Here is an 18,432-nt window from a genome sequence, read left to right on the forward strand (position 1 = left end):
TTTATTTGCACTTTGAAATAATTAATGACAATATTGTTTTTTCTAATGGTTGATATTTCTTGTTTATGCAAGTATATCGTTATATGATTAACAGTAATTTGAAGGGTTACCTAATTTTTTTAATTGTGTTTTTCTTGATACTTAAATTTATTATATTTCAATGTGTACATTATTTTCATGAGGTTATCAAAAGGTTACAATTAGTAATAATACCTGTGTAATTGATACTATCATTATTTAATTTTTTTTCATTAGATGACCCCAATTCAAACCCGTAATAGAACTTATTCTAATTCAATAATTATGCCTGATAATTTTAACAATATCACTATCCCTAAGGTTTATCCTTATGGTTTAACAAATAATTTTTTTGATAATAATTTTTGTAATTAACTTATTGATATATGTGTGACGAGTGTTATTTGGGCATCGTTGTGTGTGATGCTGGTCATTACATATCCGTGGAACAGCGGGGTCTTGTAGCAGTTGTTATACAATATCAATGACTTTTGCACTTATAAATTTATTTCTTCTAACTTTTTAATGTTTCTAATTTTACTAATTTGCTTTTAATTGAATGAGGTATTCAAAAATGAAGGGTTTTTCCAATGATGGAGGATGAGCAGTTCCCTGTTAGATTTTCTTTTGGTCAATTTTTATTTTTTCTAAAAAAAAAAAAAAAAAAGAAAGAAATTCTCTTTCCAATTTTTTTTATTATCTAATGTTCTCAAATTTGGCTCTTTCCCAATTTTTTATTATGTCATGTTCTCAATTTTAGTGAATCAATGTTTTGATGTAAGATTTGCTAGGCTTATATGTTTGAATGTGTTACGATTTTCTTACTGGAGTATCTGATAATTTAATATTTACTTGAATTATTACAAAAAAAAAAATTAAAATATTTGGGATAGTGAATTTCCTGAATCGTGTCTGGTAATACAGATGCATCAAAATTTTTTTTTGGGATTAATTTATTAAACTAATTGGGAAAAATATGTCCCGATTGCTCTGGGTAATACCTGAGCTCAACGATTTTTGCTGGTAAATTAAACCAGAATTTTTTTTCTTCTACTTTTCCCTGGCCATAATAGAGCCAGACGTTAATTATTAATTTTAGTTTCCTGATCAAAAATGAATCAGAAGGTATTCCTGGTCAAAGAAACCAGAAGATCAATTATGATACCCTGGTCAAAGAACCGGATGATATATATGACATATATATATAATAATAATTTTAATTAAATAAATACTAAAAAAAAAAAAAAAAAATGATTCGAGTCAATTATTAGATAATTGAATTGTTTTGATGCTCTTTGAGGAAAATCTTTCGCGTAACCTTTGAATATCCATATGTTAATAATTACTAAAGTACATAACTTTCACAATGTTACCTTCACTGTTAATGTTAAACTAATAATTAAATGTCTTTTGAGGTTAAACATTTTTTTGCTTTGTTTGAGAACATTCTTTCATTTGTGTTGTAATAATATGAAATAATCATCAAAATCTTTCATAATCAATAATACATTGATTAAGTAATCACTAATTTTATAAACGAACAAATGATACAACGTTGTTCATGTCTAACTATTTGCAATTTTTTTAACAAATATTTCATGGTAATATTTGTATTTTTTAAAAATTACTTAAACACATAATTGTAATTAATTAATGACGTCTGATTTTCGAATGCCAAATTTTTTTGTTTTTCGACCCTGTAGTTCTGTACAGTATTTTTTTTTCCTTTTCTAGTATGTCATAAGTCACTATTATTACATACAAAAAATTTTTTTGGATTTTTGCAGAGTGTGAATTCTCTTTGCATTAGTAATGTATACAAGTACACCTCATTGTACATCTCAAGGTGTCACAACGGTTGTTATGATTTTTTATTGTTTTGTGTTATGTTGTTTTATACAAATTGTTGATGCTGAGTTTGTTAATTGTATATTGTTCAGCAATTTTTGTTAGGTAATGCTTTTTGTAAGCAATGTGTCAAGGCCTTGTTTTTTTTGTTTTGTTTGAGCAGTTTTTTTTTTTTGGTCAAAGTTCTGTGAGTCAATATGTTTTTTTTTTTTAAGTGTTAAAATTCCTTGCAGTTTTTGTTAAGTTTAATGTTTTGCCTAGGCTTTTCCTGTTACAACTAGTAAGTTTAATTGCAATTGTTTTTAACTTCCTTCAAGTCTTAAATTAATAATTTTTGTGCACTTATTGCTCTCACTAATGACTTTGATTTGTTTCAGGTATACATTTTGATGTGTACTAATTTTTTTGTCGTTTTAACTCGGATTACTACTTATCAATCTTGTTTGATTGGTTTCAATTTTTTTTTTCTCAAAATTCACTTAATGGATTGATGTACAAAATGTTGTACAAAGTTTTTTTTCTTTTTTCGTTTAAGCTCGGAGCATTGTCAGTCTACAATGGTAGCCTGATTTTTCGTTTGTTTGCAATTTTTCAATTTTTTTTCATAATAATTTCCAGCAAACAAATCAATTTTTTTCAATTCCTTCTTACAAGGAATAATTTGAGTTAATGTCCTTTACCTCAAAAATTGCTTTTCCACTATTACTAAGTGAGATTTTCTTTTTTGAATAATCAATTATCCATTTTACCTCCTTAATGTTATTTTCTTTGGAGAAGATTTTCTCAGTCTACTTCATGTAGCCTGAATTTTTTATACGGGTGTTATTGCACTTATAGGCATTCACATGCATCAAGGCATATGTTGTTTAAGTTTAATTTATAGTACATGTGTTGACGATTCTGTGTCAAAATGGTTGTTTTCATTTAGCAAACAATTAAGATTGTTTTGTGTTTTTTCGTCCATTTTATCAAACAATTAACATTGTTTTGCCTTTTCACTAATCAAGATGCAGCCATGTAAAGCTGCTTATATGTATGTGTTGTTATGTGTTACTAGTTCTTTGTATGTCTTATGTTTGAGGCACAGCTTTTCTCATTTCAGACTCTTACTATCAAAAGTTTTGATATAGATTGTTATGTAAACATCTGACTATTTGTAAGTGGAGTAGTGGTGAACTGGAGTTGCAGGCTGTTAGAACTTAATTTCATTTATACATTTTTTTGGATTAATATCTTTTTTTGGCAAAAACAAAAAAAAAATTTTTTCTTCAAAATTTTTTTTCTGCAGTGGGGGGTATAATGTGACATTAGGTCACAGCCTAATTTTCTAAATATCCTGTTTTTTTTTTTAATCAATAATACTAATTCTTTTGACTTAATTTATGATTTTGTAATACATTTTTATTTCATCATCTTTCTTTAGCCCCTTAAGCGGTAGCGCAATTTGGACATTCTCCCCCTAAAATTCCTTACCAGCTCCTTGAAGAGCCCCTTTCTTTCGAGAACATTCCACCCTTTTTTTTCTGAGAATTCACTGGTTGTCGGCATCTTTCATCTCCGCGTGTATGTTGTGTTTCTCAACCGTAACTGTTAACGTATAATCAATTTTTCGTCTCAACTCGTGATTTTTAGATAATTTAACTTTAACTTGCACAACATGTAATACAACTTCAACTTTAAGTTTTTGTATCTTATAAAAAGGAAGAGCGCGGAAGACGAGAGGCTTTCGATATTTTGATGGTCAAGTAAATTTGCTGCCCTCCGCTTAACGGAGTTTTTGATATTTTTTTGCTCCCACCTCCCTGAGGTGGAGAAGCTTTTTGGAAGAATGGCTTCCTTGCGCCATCTTTATTTGTTGTTTTGTTCTCTGTAACTAACTCATCTACCGCCATGTTGTAAATCTGCTGTCCTTTTCATTGTCTCGGATTAATGTCTACTAAAGAATTTTCCTGATAAATCTCCAGCTTTTAAGATGATCCGCTGACCAGCCACCGCCAGTGATGGAAATCCTTCACAGTCATTTTCTAACTTCATGATCGGGATATCTCCTGCTTGTTAATCTCTTCAAAAAAAAAATCTCAAAAAGAATGTCGGCAGCTTTTCCGTTTCAAGAATAAGTCCGGTCTCCTGTTCCAGTTATCACTAGTTACCACATTTTTAGGATGTGCCATTGATGATTCCTTACATGATGTGCCTCAATATGATGATTTTTAACATGTTCTTATCCAATAAAACAACAAAGATTTTTTTCAAAAAAAGAACTGGACTAATTCATTTTCACTAGCCAAGGTTTTTTTTCTGTTTGTTTCATCCTAGACTCAGAGAGCTTCTATGGAGAAGGTATGTTTTTTTAGAATATACTTGTTATCTTCTGGAACTTGTTTTTTGAAGAAGAAAATTTACTATTCCTTATGGGTTATAAAAGTTTTGCGACACCACTTCAAAAAATGTACTAACTATATGTTCACCCGGCCATTAATTTTTAGTTTCTTTTCTTTCTAAATTGTTATCATTTTTTGCAACTTTTCATTTTTTATTCTTTACCCAACCGTAACAGGGCAACTATAATATGTTATAAACTAGAATTTTACCTCATTCACTTAAACAGAAAAATTTTCATCGCCAAAATGTACCTCATATATTCAAATAGCAAAGTAAAAAGTGTAGATAAGTCATGTACAAAATAGTACTTTTTATAAAGAAAAACACTCGAAACTTATGAACAATTTGGTCTATTGACTCCTGTATAGTTTCATTCAATTCAGTGAAAAAATATATAGGTAACAAAACTTCGAAAATATTTATCTGATCGTCTCATGATTGACTTCATTTGAAAAAGCATGAAAAAATATATAAGAAACAATGCCTTACTTACATGATGCAGAAGAAATTAAATTCCCTCAAAATCACTCCCATTTCTCAAAAAGGAGAAAACATACAGGAGAGTAGAGGAGTTTTAAGGTATCATTTATGAGGACAAAGTTTTCGATGAAAAAACCTTGGGTATTAATTTTCAGAAGAAAAAAGTATAATTTTACTGGACTATCCAGTCATTGCATAGCCCTTCATATGCATATTATAAAAATAGTATGAACTTTCTGCAAATAGAGGAAATTTATTCAGTTATGTCTTTCTTAATAGACCGAGCATGGTTTCTTTTTCATTTTACAGCGTAGTAAAAATAACTGCTAATTATCTTTAAAACCAAAATGTAAATATTCGCCTCACTTCCACCTCATTAGACACCAAAAGAAATCATTTTACCCTCTTGTTTATCGCAACGAAACAAGCAGTATTAATTTCACAATAGTGAACGTTTATCGTGTTAAAGAAGATTGATCTAAGCAGATGTTTACTCAATTGATGCAATTTAAAAGATGCAGCTTAAAAGAACATATCATTGCAACATTTTAAAAAATTTGTATCTTTATGTGTTATATCACTTCATTCACAAGAAAGAACAAGGATTATTTATTTGCTGAATGTGTAAGATCTAACATTAAGATCATTGTTTACATCTAATCTGAAATACATGACTTGATCTATTTTTTATAAATTATTATAAAAATTCAAAATTTTGTGCCAGAGAGTCATAATTATATGGACACAAATACTACCATAAAAATAGTTTAAGAGATAATTTTAAGACAGTAAAATAATCTAAATTACCTTTAACACAGCGGGATCTGTATTTATGATATGAATCTTGAGTAAAGCCATTATCCTTCAGCAAAGCGTGACTTGGATGCTCAAACGCAGGTAAAAATTGTGGAGCACTACCATAACTACTAGGTGACATGACAGTTTCACTATTGTGAAAAGAACAAAAACAATACCAGTTATTAAAAAAATTCATATCAAAAGTTCTTACTTAAAATATACCAGGTTAAACATGGCAAATTTTTAAATAAATTTTAATACATTTTAAAACAGAAAATAAATAGGCATTTATACAACACCAATTTATTAAAATACATGTAATAACAAATACATTCAATGTTTAGTAATAAATCAAGTCACCTGTAATAAAATTATACAATACGACACATAAGTCTACAAACCTGGTAGAATTGGTTCTAGACCGGGAGGGATGTTCTTTTATGTCCATGACCCAACCAACATGCTGGCCCATAGCATCACTATTGCTTCTCATTTTTTGAAACCGTTGTCGCTAAATGTAAAAACATAAGCACAATATAGTAATATATTTAAATGTAATCAATAAACAATCAAAAACTTATGATAGTTTTATTGCCCTTAATACCACCCATGGCACAACATAATTTTTATGAAAATTTTACTTTTTATATGTATACATATTAAGGAAAAAAAAAATTCAAATATTTTTTATTTTTCATTAACTTTAAACTCAAAGGAAGGTAGTTTAACATCAAATTTTAAAACAAATTTTTTCAAAAAAAAATAATATATATATTTTATAGTTAACACAGTCTAAACACTTGCTAATTAGTAAACCAATCAACAGCTGGAATTTAATTCAGGTAACAAAAAATTTGATAATTTATTATGAACATAAATTAACTAGCAGAGTCGAGAATTATAATGTATGGATGCGCAAATTCAATATACGTCACAACAAGGAGGAAAACCCCTGATCAAATATTGACAGTTGAAACAAAACTGTTTCTAACTCGATAATTAAAAACAGCATACTTTCTGCTCCACAGCGGAAGTTGCGCTTGTAAAGGCAAAGGTGCAACTGCCAAAGCTCCACCCATTTTTGGAAAATTGTCGGAAACTTGAAAAAATTTGGAGAAAAAAAAGCAGATTTTTTAAAATTATTTCTGAACAATGGAAGTATCCAAATTTGGTTTTATAGAACTTTTATCACAGAGAAAGTAACAATTTAGGATGTCAGTGTTTTGCAAAAGCCATTATAAATGAAAGCAAAAAATCAATACTAACCGCAGTTTCAACAGGCATATTTCGAATAACTGGATAGAATCGAGATTGTGGGCCATTAGGAAAAGGCCACTTGCCAGGCAATTGATTATCCATAACTGGAATTGCTGGAGCTTGTGAGGAATGAGGCATAGATCCATAATACAGTCCATTACCTTGAAATCTTGTCTACATAAGAAAAAGTTATAAGTTCAATTTCTCTTATTATTTTATTCCAAACAAACACAAAAGTACTTTAAATGGAAACAGTTTAACTTTACATAAATTTATCGTAAGAATAGAACAAAACTACTTCACTAAAAATTTTTTTCTTCATTTTTTTTAAATGGCAAAAACATGGGTAACAAACTAATTTGAAATATTAAATGAATAAAATATCTTATTTTTGTATTAAAAGATAAAAAAAAGGGGCAATGAAGTAATTATTGTGACATATTTACAACTTAGAATATAACAACGCAATTCCAGATTTTTTTATTTGGAAACATAAGCTGCTTGTAACTTGCATCAGAAACGTTGTGATTATATACTGATGACCTTTCTTTGATGGAAGTATTCCATTGTTAGGTCATAGCTCAAGTACTTGCAAAACTGTATTCTTAATGGCAAATGCCACATTGACATATGTTTTACTAACTTATGGTGAGGAACATTTTTTTTTTATTTGGGCAAGTTTACATACTATTTCTCACAGGCCATCCATGACAAAAATATACTGGTAGAATGAGAACAGGAACTTCTTGCCCAAAACTTACTCAACTATTTAGGGGGTTATTGATCATGTGCAAGTCGCATGTTTCTTTATGGAGATCTTAAGTTTTTTCTGGCATATATTTTACTTCTATGCTAAAAATTTAGCATTTACTGGTGGCTCATCACTTCCTTTCAATAACAATTTATTAATCAATTATGATCATCTTTTCAGATTTTTAACTAAAATTAGTGATTTTTTTCCCAATCAAAAGTGACTAAGTGTCTAATGAAAAGAAAGCGAAGTTTATGGAAAATAGTGCTGTGGTGGAAACCCTGTTAATGTTATGTTAGGTCTTAAAATTTGTAGAACTATTCCCCGTTGTCATGAGATCGTTCGACTGATAAAGTAGAAACATCATCAAATCAAGCATGGATATTTATACATGTTAAAAAGATAAATAACAGAATCACTAACTTATAACTGCTATTACAAAGGTGCATAGTTAAATAGTTTATTTTCTAAAAATATTTTGCTTTAGTGTACTTACATCACCATGGAATCGGTTCATTAAGTCCTGTTCATAGATGTGTAGACCATCATTTATAGTTGCAGCGATTTCTTGGTTCATCACATAGGCAGGAAAAGACTGCTTGATGGAACGATCATGTTTACGGTTAGATGTACTTTGGGTAACAATAATGAGTTTATTGACATCTTGGTCACTTAGCTCATAGTCAGTTTTTTTGGAACTAGAAGATCTAAAGATGAATATAAAATAAAATTGTTTAGTTTCCTAGTAATAATTTCTTTCATAGTTATAATTTATTCAATCATACCACATTCAACCCTCTGAGCATTACACTTTGAGGATTAAATGGTTACGTAAATTTGCATAACATTGGTCATCAACATTAATAGTATGTGAAACTTAGATTTCTTTTATCCTGCAAAATTCTCTTCTGCTGTTTTCCAGAATTTTTTTTTACAGACATGTGATAACTGGAATAGGAATTTAAAAAATCCTAGAAACTCTATGGTTAGTTTGATTTTCAAATGAAAATTTTCTAATATGTAGACAAAATTATATATATATATATATATATATATATATATATATATATATATATATATATATATATATATATATATATATATGTAACATAAGAAGCTTCAATTAATCTCTTTATGTTAGTACTTTTCGTAATTTATTATTCAAAACGAAACGCTTTCTCACACTTTTAACATTAGAAAGACTGAAATTTAGTATATACTTATATTGCCCAAAAGCAGTTAAAATGACTGGATTGTAAAAGAATAAATAATGTGTAAAGAAATTTGTTTAAAATTGATTTTTAATAATTTTTAATATTATTTACAGTTATATAACAAGTTATTAGTAAAATTTTGTACAAGTTATATCTTGTACAAAATTCTAAGTAATTGAGTCATTATATACATCATTGTTTTTCTAATTGAACTTAAAAGCAGTCAAAATGACTTACTAAGGCAATCTAGTGTTAAATTCACATCCTGTCTCTTAATCTATTTTTGGTTCAAGTATGCATTAATTAAAAGTAAGACACTTTTCCCTTTACTGTTTGTGGGACTCATGTGACCTATTTAATTTAATAAACCAATTACAATTAATAAGATTTCCCTTATTTCCTAAAAAGAGACATTTTACAGATTTTCTTTACAAGATTTTCCCTAATTTTAATTGAGCAGCACTATGATTTTGTGTCACTCTCATTTTCCATCATCACATAATGATAAAATAAAATTTAATTTACTCTTATTAAAATCCTGTGTCTGTTTGTCTTGCTCGCACGACTGCCACCATCATATATATATATATATATATATATACACATAAAAAGAAAACATTTATAAAAGTTAAAGTAAGAATATATTACTTTTTCTAAATTTTTTTTCCTCATTTGTGTAATTTGGGATTAAAGCATTGAAATACATACTATTGTTCAAAAATATTAGGATTTTAAAATTCATGAACTTCAGTTAAGAAACGCTCAAGTGTACCTTAAACCTGTTAGTGGAAATAAGGTTTACCATAACTTTAAAAAAATTGATTGAAAAAAATTTATGTAATCTTTCATCAAAAAATAAATATTAAAATGCGTGATTCGAATTTCACTCACATTAATATCTTATAAAAATATGTAGATGTATATCAGTGTTGCCAGGTGCTGATAACCGTTTACCTCCAGATAGCGTTGTAAAATCCCCTAAAAATTTAAAGAAAACCCCAAAATATTTAACTTAATGTATAAGTATTAAAAAATAGTACAAAAGTAAAATAATGTACAGAAAACGTTGCTTTAATACTTTTAAATATTTTATTATCAACAAATTAATAATGTGCTGCTAATTAAAAAAAAGGATGAACAATTGTACTATTAATTTACTTTTAAACTGCTTTTCGTGTTCCCAATCTTTCTTGTACTTTTGTACGTACTTCTTTTTTTTTCTTTATCCTTCTGCATTATTTTTAAACCATGCACATTAAAAATTTTAAATAATTTGAATTCAAATTCACCAAACGTACAGGTTGATCGAGCAGAGTAATAACTTACTACATTCAACAAAGGGGTTAAGTTCTAAAATTAAATCTTAATCTTTTCGTTTTGGTTAAACATTGATTTTCATATTACCATCTCACACATTCAGTTATAAAATTTGATATTAGAACGTAACCAAAATTAAACTAGTAAAATTCACAAATAACCCTAAAACAAACTCCTAAAAACATATTTCCCTAAAATACCCACTGAAAATAAAAAATCCCCCTAAATTTAGGGGGGAAACCCCTAATCTGGCAACACTGATATATATATAAAAAATTCTAATAATTGTCGCAAAAAGAGCCTCTACTGCAAGCTGGTTTACTATGGAATCTGTACAAATCGAATGCTTATATAAATTAAAATGAATAAAAAAAAAATCAAATGCTTTAAGCATTTGAAACATATCGAATGCAGTTTCCAAGTCGTATATTTTTGAAATGACGAAGTTTTTAATCAAGTAATATTTAAGCACTCGAGTTTCTTTGGACAATTTATTTGATAGAAACATTTGCAAAAAAAAAAAAAAAAAAAAAAAATGAAGAGCTAAACAACAAATGGAATTATGATGGAATTCTCTATTCAAATTTCAAATGCTGTAATAATGTGCAAAATATCAATTATTTTGATTAAATTCATTTCATTGAATTTTGAAAAGGTTGGTAACTATGCTGCATTAACTATATAATTTTTTTGTTATAGATCAGAATTAGTAATAAAACACCCATTGGCAGAATGCATCATACTATTTTACGATGATCAAATAAAAATATTAATCTTATGTCATATTTAAAATGTTGATTATAAAAAAATAAAACAAAAAGGTTTATTTTGGATCAAATGCTCCTTCAAATGTTCACAATTTTGGAATTTCTTTTAATGTCATCAATTTTACACGTATATTTTTACCATAGCTTGAGTAATTTAAGCCCAAGCTAGTCATCAGAATTGCTCTTTGTCTCATGTTCTTGAAATTAAGCCAAAGTTGCATTTTACCCTTACAAATTTACATTAAAAAATTACTATAGTGTTAAAGGAAAAAATTCCCTAAAAAAGGGAGGTTTGTTGGCGAGAGAGGGATAAACTTAGTGTAAACAAAATTTTATGACAGTTTCAAAATTTAAATTTTTGATTTACAGAAATCTAACATTATTAAAAGTTACTGACTTTTATTTAAGGTTCTAGAGCAGGGGTTTCTAACTGGCGGCCCGCGACCTAGAGTATATTAGTTGTCATTTTTTTGCTTACAATTTTTGTAGAAAATATATATGGGTTAAGAAAATATTTATTCAAATACAAAAACAATCGTGTATGTTGCTCTTTTTTATTTAATTTTTCCGTATTTTACGAATATAATTTAGCATGTCCGCATCTGATATTTCCTCGAAGAAGTTATCAGATTTAACTTTTTGAAACCACTCATTTTGGACAAAAATATTTACACACACATTTGTAAATTTAAAATATAAGTATCTATTCTCTGGTGGTTGCAGCAGACAAACCTCAATTTTCTCATTAAATATTTTGTGTGCTACTATGTAAGTTTTAATACCAACCTTTTTAAAGTTTTATACCTAACAATTTGATATCTGTTGCACATTAATTGTTTAATAGCTGCACATTAAAGTTATTGTAGCCCGAATTTTTATTATTTATTTAATATTTTTAAAAATATTACTAATAACAATTAAATATTTTTAAAAATCTACTTATTTTAATTTGTAATTCAACACTTTTGTTTTGTACTACTTGGTAAAAATCTGACAGTAATATTTAATGTTCCTTCAAACATAAAAGAGTCCTACATAAAATTTTGATAAAGTTGCGGCCCGCCATTTGATTTGTGTTTTTAATTGTGGCCCCCGGCCTCATGTAAGTTGGAAACCCCTGTTTTAGAGTATCAAAAGTGCCTTTTTCTCTTTCGTTATTCAAGAAAAGCAATCTTTTGAAAACAAATATGCAATAAATGTTTTGTTTATTTTTGCAATCCAAATCAATCTTTCTGCAACAACTTTGTAATGTTATGCAATAATGTCACCGTGATTCTGCCACAGGGCCTCACACCAAAAAGCAAGTTCTACTCACACTATTCAATGGAAAAAAAAAAAGTACTCAGCAAAGAAATTTTTTTATATGATTGACCAAGGGGTAAATAATTGGAGGGTTTAAGAATATTATTATTAAGAATATTACCCAGCTTCAGCAGTTTTACTAGCTTCTTCCAGATCTTCATCAAACTTGAAATCTAAATCATCAGTATCAGAGGCTTTAATACTCTCTTCTTTAATATTCTGTCCAAACAAAAGAAAAAAAAATTTAACTTATGCGACCCTGGTATCACTTTTTCTGCAAGAAAATATTTTTATACGGCTTCCTTCAATCAATTAAGTTATGTTATGAGGCTTAAGCAAAACCATTAAAATTATTATTGCAAAAACTTCAAACACATCCCAATTTCATGCAAATAACCAGCACAAAAAATCTTAGTACATCAGGAAAAATAGTAAGTTTAGGTATTACAAAAAAAAAGTTTTTGCTTTCTTTTTGCAAAATAAAGTGCCCAATATTAATGTAATTTATTCTTGGAAGAAATCTATAACTACACATTAAACTGTGCAAAAGCTATTGATATTACAATTAATTATGACACGATAAAAGCTTCTTGTATGTTTTTTTTTTAAAAGAAAAATCCAAGCAGACTTATGTAAATTTAATAATGCAAAATAGAGACAAAAACATACCATCATAGGAGGGTTTGATTTTCCTCTAAATCGTCCTTCCTTTCTACTTCCATTTTTAGAAATACTCTTCTGAATAGCTTCTGTAGTCTTCGTAACATCCAATTCATCAGAAGAATCTGTCGCTACAATAAATAATTCATTCACAATCAAAATGTAATAATTCTGCAAAACTTATACGACTTGTGAAGTAAATGTATTTTTAATGATACGAAAAGTTATTTCATCTAAATGACATACTCTGATTAGTATATTGTATAGATTACTAATTCAGGCTGCGTAGCCAAATTATTCAACAAAAAATAAGCACTTTTCAAGCACTCAAAAGATATTTTAAGCACTTAAGTATCATAATTGGGCAGAGTGGGAAAGTTTTTGACAATTGACGGTTTTATCTTGTTTCGACCATGTCAAAAAAAAAAAAAAAAAAAAAAAAAAAAAACTTTTGGCATTGTTTTTGACAATTGCTAAAAATCATGAAGTTTTGAATAATATGGCGTTTTCATACAATATGGCGGACTGACAATAAGTTGAAATAGATTGGGGGTGAATGAATTGTGAAAACTTGGAATAGAAAAATGTGAACTCTGTCTTTTTGCATAATTCGCAGCTAAAATCAACATGGTAAAGGAAAAATCTCATTTTGAAAAAGGGAAAATTTAGCACTTTTTAAAGACACCCAATGAAAAAAGCACCTTTATGGGCTTTTAAAAAACAAAAATAGACACTTTTAAAAAACGCTACGCACTTGCAATTTCTAAGTGTATTTTGGATATCCAGGTAATACAATGCAATGAAAATAAAAAAAAAAATAATTTAGCAGCATTTGCAGTAGTAGTTAAATAAAACATTTAATAATGAAAAAGAAAAGTCTTACTTAAACTGACAAATTTAAAATAGTCATTTACAAAGCACAACTTTATTGTTGAGGTATTTATTAATTTCGATTTTATGATGAAAGATAACAATTAGTAAAAATATAAATATTAATGAGTAATATTGCTGAAAAAAGTTTCATATTTAAATCTATCATTTTAATATAATTCACAATGCCTGGTGGTGTTATCATAGCATGTGATATACAACATTGTGGGAAGTGTGATCATACTAAAAATAAAATAAAAACGAAAAGAACAAGAAGTATTGCTACAGCCGTTTTCTTCTCCATTTTTCTTCTTTTTTATGTTTGTTTTCCATATGGTTCCTTACATTAATTGCGATAGTTTTCATTTTATCTTACCACTAGAAATTAAAAATATATCCATATATATAAAAGAAATAAAATTTTAAATATTTAAGGACACAATTTGAGAACCTGAAATCACATGATCGTATCATCATTAATAATATTAAGGTATTAAAATTTAATATTCAGTATTGTCATTACAGGCTTTAAATATAATAGCTGTGATGGGTGTCACTGTTTTGAGCACTTTCTGTTTTAGAGATATTTGTTATTATTTCTTTGATTTTATTTTACTCACAAGCAACAAAGATTTATCATGTTATTGAGTTTTGTAATCTAGAAGATAAAGTATTCATCATTTAAGAACATTAATAGATTCATGAACTATAGCAGGTTATAACCATTAGATTAAGTTTAACATATTTCTAGCTGGCACTCTTAATGATGATAATAAATAAGAATTTATTAAAACCTTAAAGTTCAAAAAAAAAAATATATGCAATTTATTTTTTTCATACTTGAAAAGAAGCTCCCTTACAAAATTTTTTATTCTCATAAAAATATGCAAAACATTGCGAATTATTAGGCTGTTTTTCAAAGCCTCGTCCTATTTTAAACAAAAATTTCATGGTGAATAATATGCTATTTTTATATTACATAAGTGCTAGGCTTTAGGTCTATCTCTAGACAGTGCCCTCTAACTGATGATGTAAATAGCACAAAACTACGATATAAAGAAAAGTCATAATCATTTTAATTATCCCACCAGTCCAGTTTTGAAACTTTATGCAAAAATTGAAATTATAAACTTAAAGATTTTCATCTCCTTGAAAAAATTTCTAGCTAGGCTTGTAATTTTTTTCTAAAAAAGTTTTATAATTTTAAGAGTATTTAAAATTTTCAATACCTCTAAAGCATTTTTAAATATCAAATTAGAAACAAAATATTAAAGTGTTTTGTCACCATTGAAGTCCAGTAGATTCCTTTTTAAAAAAAAATAGCATACATGATTAAAATGTAAAGCTTTAACCTCAGTTTATTGCACTTAATGTGGATTCTTTATTTTCACAAGGAAAAAAAAAAAAAAAAAAAACTTTAGCCGATTTTCTTCAGGGAGATAGAATTAAGATTAAAGCTTTCAGTTAAGTTTAAGGCCCAATTTTATTCCCTTGGAAAAAGATTTCCACAAAATTGTTCGTTTCGTTAGCTGTGATTTAATGTGTATAGTCAGAAAAAAGTAAATTACCATCATTAGACTTCCCAGATAATGAAGGCACAATCATAGGACCATCACTATGAAATTCAGCAGATAGTGCATCATGTATAGGCCACTGATGAGGATTGACCAAAGTTCGCACTAATGCGCCTCTTTCTGGGCATTCTTTAAGTTCAAGCAGATCACTAGCACTGATTGCCTGAATTACAAAAAGAAATAGTACTTAGATAATGGTCAATATTTAAAAATCATGTAAATACAATACTAGAAAATGCCAAATCAAAATAGATTATCGACCAAATCACCATTCGTTACATCCTTAGTTTTTAACTTTGGAAGGATGATACTGAAAATCTGGAATTTCGAGGAACACCCAGAACATGGGTGCAAGTTGGAAAAAAGGCCAAGACTGAAAATTTTTTGACTGAAATACCTAACATACACAATACCCCCTCGACATATGCAAACTATCTAAGAAAGCTTTACCATAATACATTAAGTTTAAATACTGTACAAAAAATATTTATTCATCTGTCTTTTGATAAAATAACAACAGGATATAAGAAAGTAGACCAATAACGTAGACCTAAAAAATATTTTTAAGGGCAGAAAAAAAATTTCCGATCTCCGTCTTCGAGTCGGTCTTGTTTCCGTTTTACTTCCGCACGCGGACATTTTCGAAAGGCGGAAGACTTGCACCCATGACCCAGAATATAGTCACCCCTGCTTTATTTTTTAAAAAAATTATAAAAACAACTTCACATCAATTTAAAAGGCAAAGCACAAAATTTGGAAACAAAAATCTATCAAAGAGTTAAGTAATCAATTTAAAAAAAAAAAAAAAAAAAACAACCTTTCATTTCTTAATCTGTAGACTCACAGATAATTATAATATTTCTTAGAAGATTATTAAGTGTTTTTGACAGATTAATCTGAAAGGCACTACCTTTCACATCAGGTTTTGGTCAATGAAAGTCTGTTTTGTGGTTTTTTTTTTATTTAAAAAATCAGGATACATAATTGTAAAAATAAAGAAAAGAAGATACCCAGAAGCTGGTAGAGTATTAAATGCTAAATTAAGTAAGAATGTAATTGTCATAAAAAAATTATTTGTAACTAGCATAGTGTATTTTTTTCCACAACCAATTCTTTTTGACCACAAAGGTGTTCTAAAGAGTTTCTTTCATGTTTCATTATTTTTGTATCAATGCGTTTTTAACTTATAATTTTGTTAGAGTATGGCCATTGGTGACAAATTACTTTTCTTAAGAATGGCATAGCATGGTTGCTTCCGACTTTAGTACATTAAACTGTTCTTTCATCATAATCAAAATCAGAATGCAATGACAAGTTTATGCATTAACAAGTATAAGAATGATACTTAATTATATTCTTCCACTATGAAGATTTATTTGTCAGACAATTAAAAAAAAATATTTTAAATAGTCAAAAGACTTACTTCGAGCACTTTACTTATATCTTGGGTTTGTGCTTGAACTCTATGAAAACTTGCTATTAGTGCAATTGGTATATATCCTTCACTGCTCATGCGCCTCCTCATAAAAAAATCCTTTTGTAAATTTTCTTCACTGAAGTAATATTCTCTGAAAAGATATGCCAGAACCCTAAGCATTAGCATATAGAAAGTCCAAGTATCTTTGATAAAATACATATATAAACTATAAAATATTTAAAATCTCTGAATGTTAAGTTATATTTCTACAAATGCTTTATAATAAAACTATGGAAACATATTACAAAGCAGTTTCACTTTTAAGTTCACATAACAAAAGCTGATTGATATGTGCCTGGATTCCAAAATAGAAATAACTTAAACTTTTTATTCAATCAATATAAATTCCAACTAGTAAGTAAGATAGGAAATTTTTTGGGAATTGAAACAAATGCTGATGACAAAGCACCTTTTATTGCATTAAGCAAAACTTATTTTTCGTGGAACAAAAATAAACTAATTCTAGTAAAATAATAAAAATTTGAGTTTTTATGAAAAGTTTAGAATTAACCAGACATTTTTCAATACTACAAAAACTAATTGGCCAATTAAGCATAAAACATAGAAAGGACAGATTATAAATACACATACACACATATATATATATAAATAATTGGGGAAAATCATCTTAATCTACTAAAATGAAACAGTATCTACCTCACATGGCATCTACTTAACTGGAACACCATGAAACTATAATCGTTGTAAATATGACAATACTACTATTATGTCAGGTGTTAGAGAAGTCACTCCAACACAATACTATAAAAACATAGAGTTTCTATAATAGACAAAAGTTACTAATCTTTAAATTTTGTTACAGTTAAAGATAGCTGAAGCAGAAATTTTAACGGTTTTTACATTTTTTTAAGCCTCTACCAAAACTTAAAAACATAATGATTAGTCTATACCATTCTCACCTTCATATAAGTAAAAATTATTTATATGCGGTAAGACGAAATCCTTTTTACTCCAAATAAATAAAACAATAATAAAGTAACAGTCTGCTATTAAAGAACAATACTTTAATTTTCTGGTTTGCAGTCAATCTTTCATAATTTTTTTAAGCCGCCCACAATCCACATTACGTCTACAATACAGGTTCACCATGTGCGATAGTAAAATCCATATCACATGTAATGCAATAGACATGATTTTCAAATATTTTTAAGCATTTTAAAATTGAAAATTCTTTTGTATAATCATCTTCAAAAACTTGGGTTTTTTTTCAGATGACATTTTAAAAATGTTTAAGCTTTGAAATGCTTTTAATGATCAACCAATGCTATGTAAACAACACATGATAAAAATAAACTTGGAGAGTTATAAATTTTTTAGTCACTTACGCTACAATGGTAGTGTTTAAGCAACATTCTGACTGCCACGTCATAAACTAACACATCAACTTCAACTAAGACGAGACACATTCTCACCGTTATGCTTCAAGCAAATGCAGTGATTTCAACATGAAAACGCATTAAGAGGGAAGAGATTTCTGCTTTTGTATCAGTTAGCGTATGGAAAATGGAGTATTATTAACTTTGTGCAGTAAGACTTTGAAACTGAGAAACTCCGCTCAAAGCAGAGCAGTTGGTATGTCTGCATACAATATTCATTTAACATTCAAAGGAAAAGTTATTATATGATCTAAATGAAATAATTTAGTGTAAGAAAAAAATAGAGAATAACAAAGAAAAAAATGTGAAAAATTTTTGAT

The 18,432-nt window shown here is 28.1% G+C and overlaps 1 protein-coding gene across 5 annotated transcripts in view; it reads right to left on the minus strand.

The window, feature by feature from the left end:
• Positions 1-18,432, minus strand: part of larp (La related protein) — a 54,823-nt gene that overhangs the window by 16,984 nt on the left and 19,407 nt on the right. For all 5 annotated transcript variants that reach the window (XM_016061352.4, XM_016061354.4, XM_016061353.4 and 2 more), the window contains 8 exons: positions 16,662-16,806; positions 15,233-15,401; positions 12,804-12,925; positions 12,256-12,353; positions 8,031-8,241; positions 6,793-6,957; positions 5,928-6,037; positions 5,536-5,675 (listed from right to left, as the gene is read on the minus strand). In XM_016061352.4, coding sequence (XP_015916838.2) covers positions 5,536-5,675; positions 5,928-6,037; positions 6,793-6,957; positions 8,031-8,241; positions 12,256-12,353; positions 12,804-12,925; positions 15,233-15,401; positions 16,662-16,806 — 1,160 coding nt within the window. The remainder of the gene's footprint in view (positions 1-5,535; positions 5,676-5,927; positions 6,038-6,792; positions 6,958-8,030; positions 8,242-12,255; positions 12,354-12,803; positions 12,926-15,232; positions 15,402-16,661; positions 16,807-18,432) is intronic.

The sequence above is a fragment of the Parasteatoda tepidariorum genome, chromosome 11 (genome assembly GCF_982258835.1).
Source record: "Parasteatoda tepidariorum strain Cologne lab strain chromosome 11, Ptep-v5.0, whole genome shotgun sequence".
Taxonomy (NCBI): Eukaryota; Metazoa; Arthropoda; class Arachnida; order Araneae; family Theridiidae; genus Parasteatoda; species Parasteatoda tepidariorum.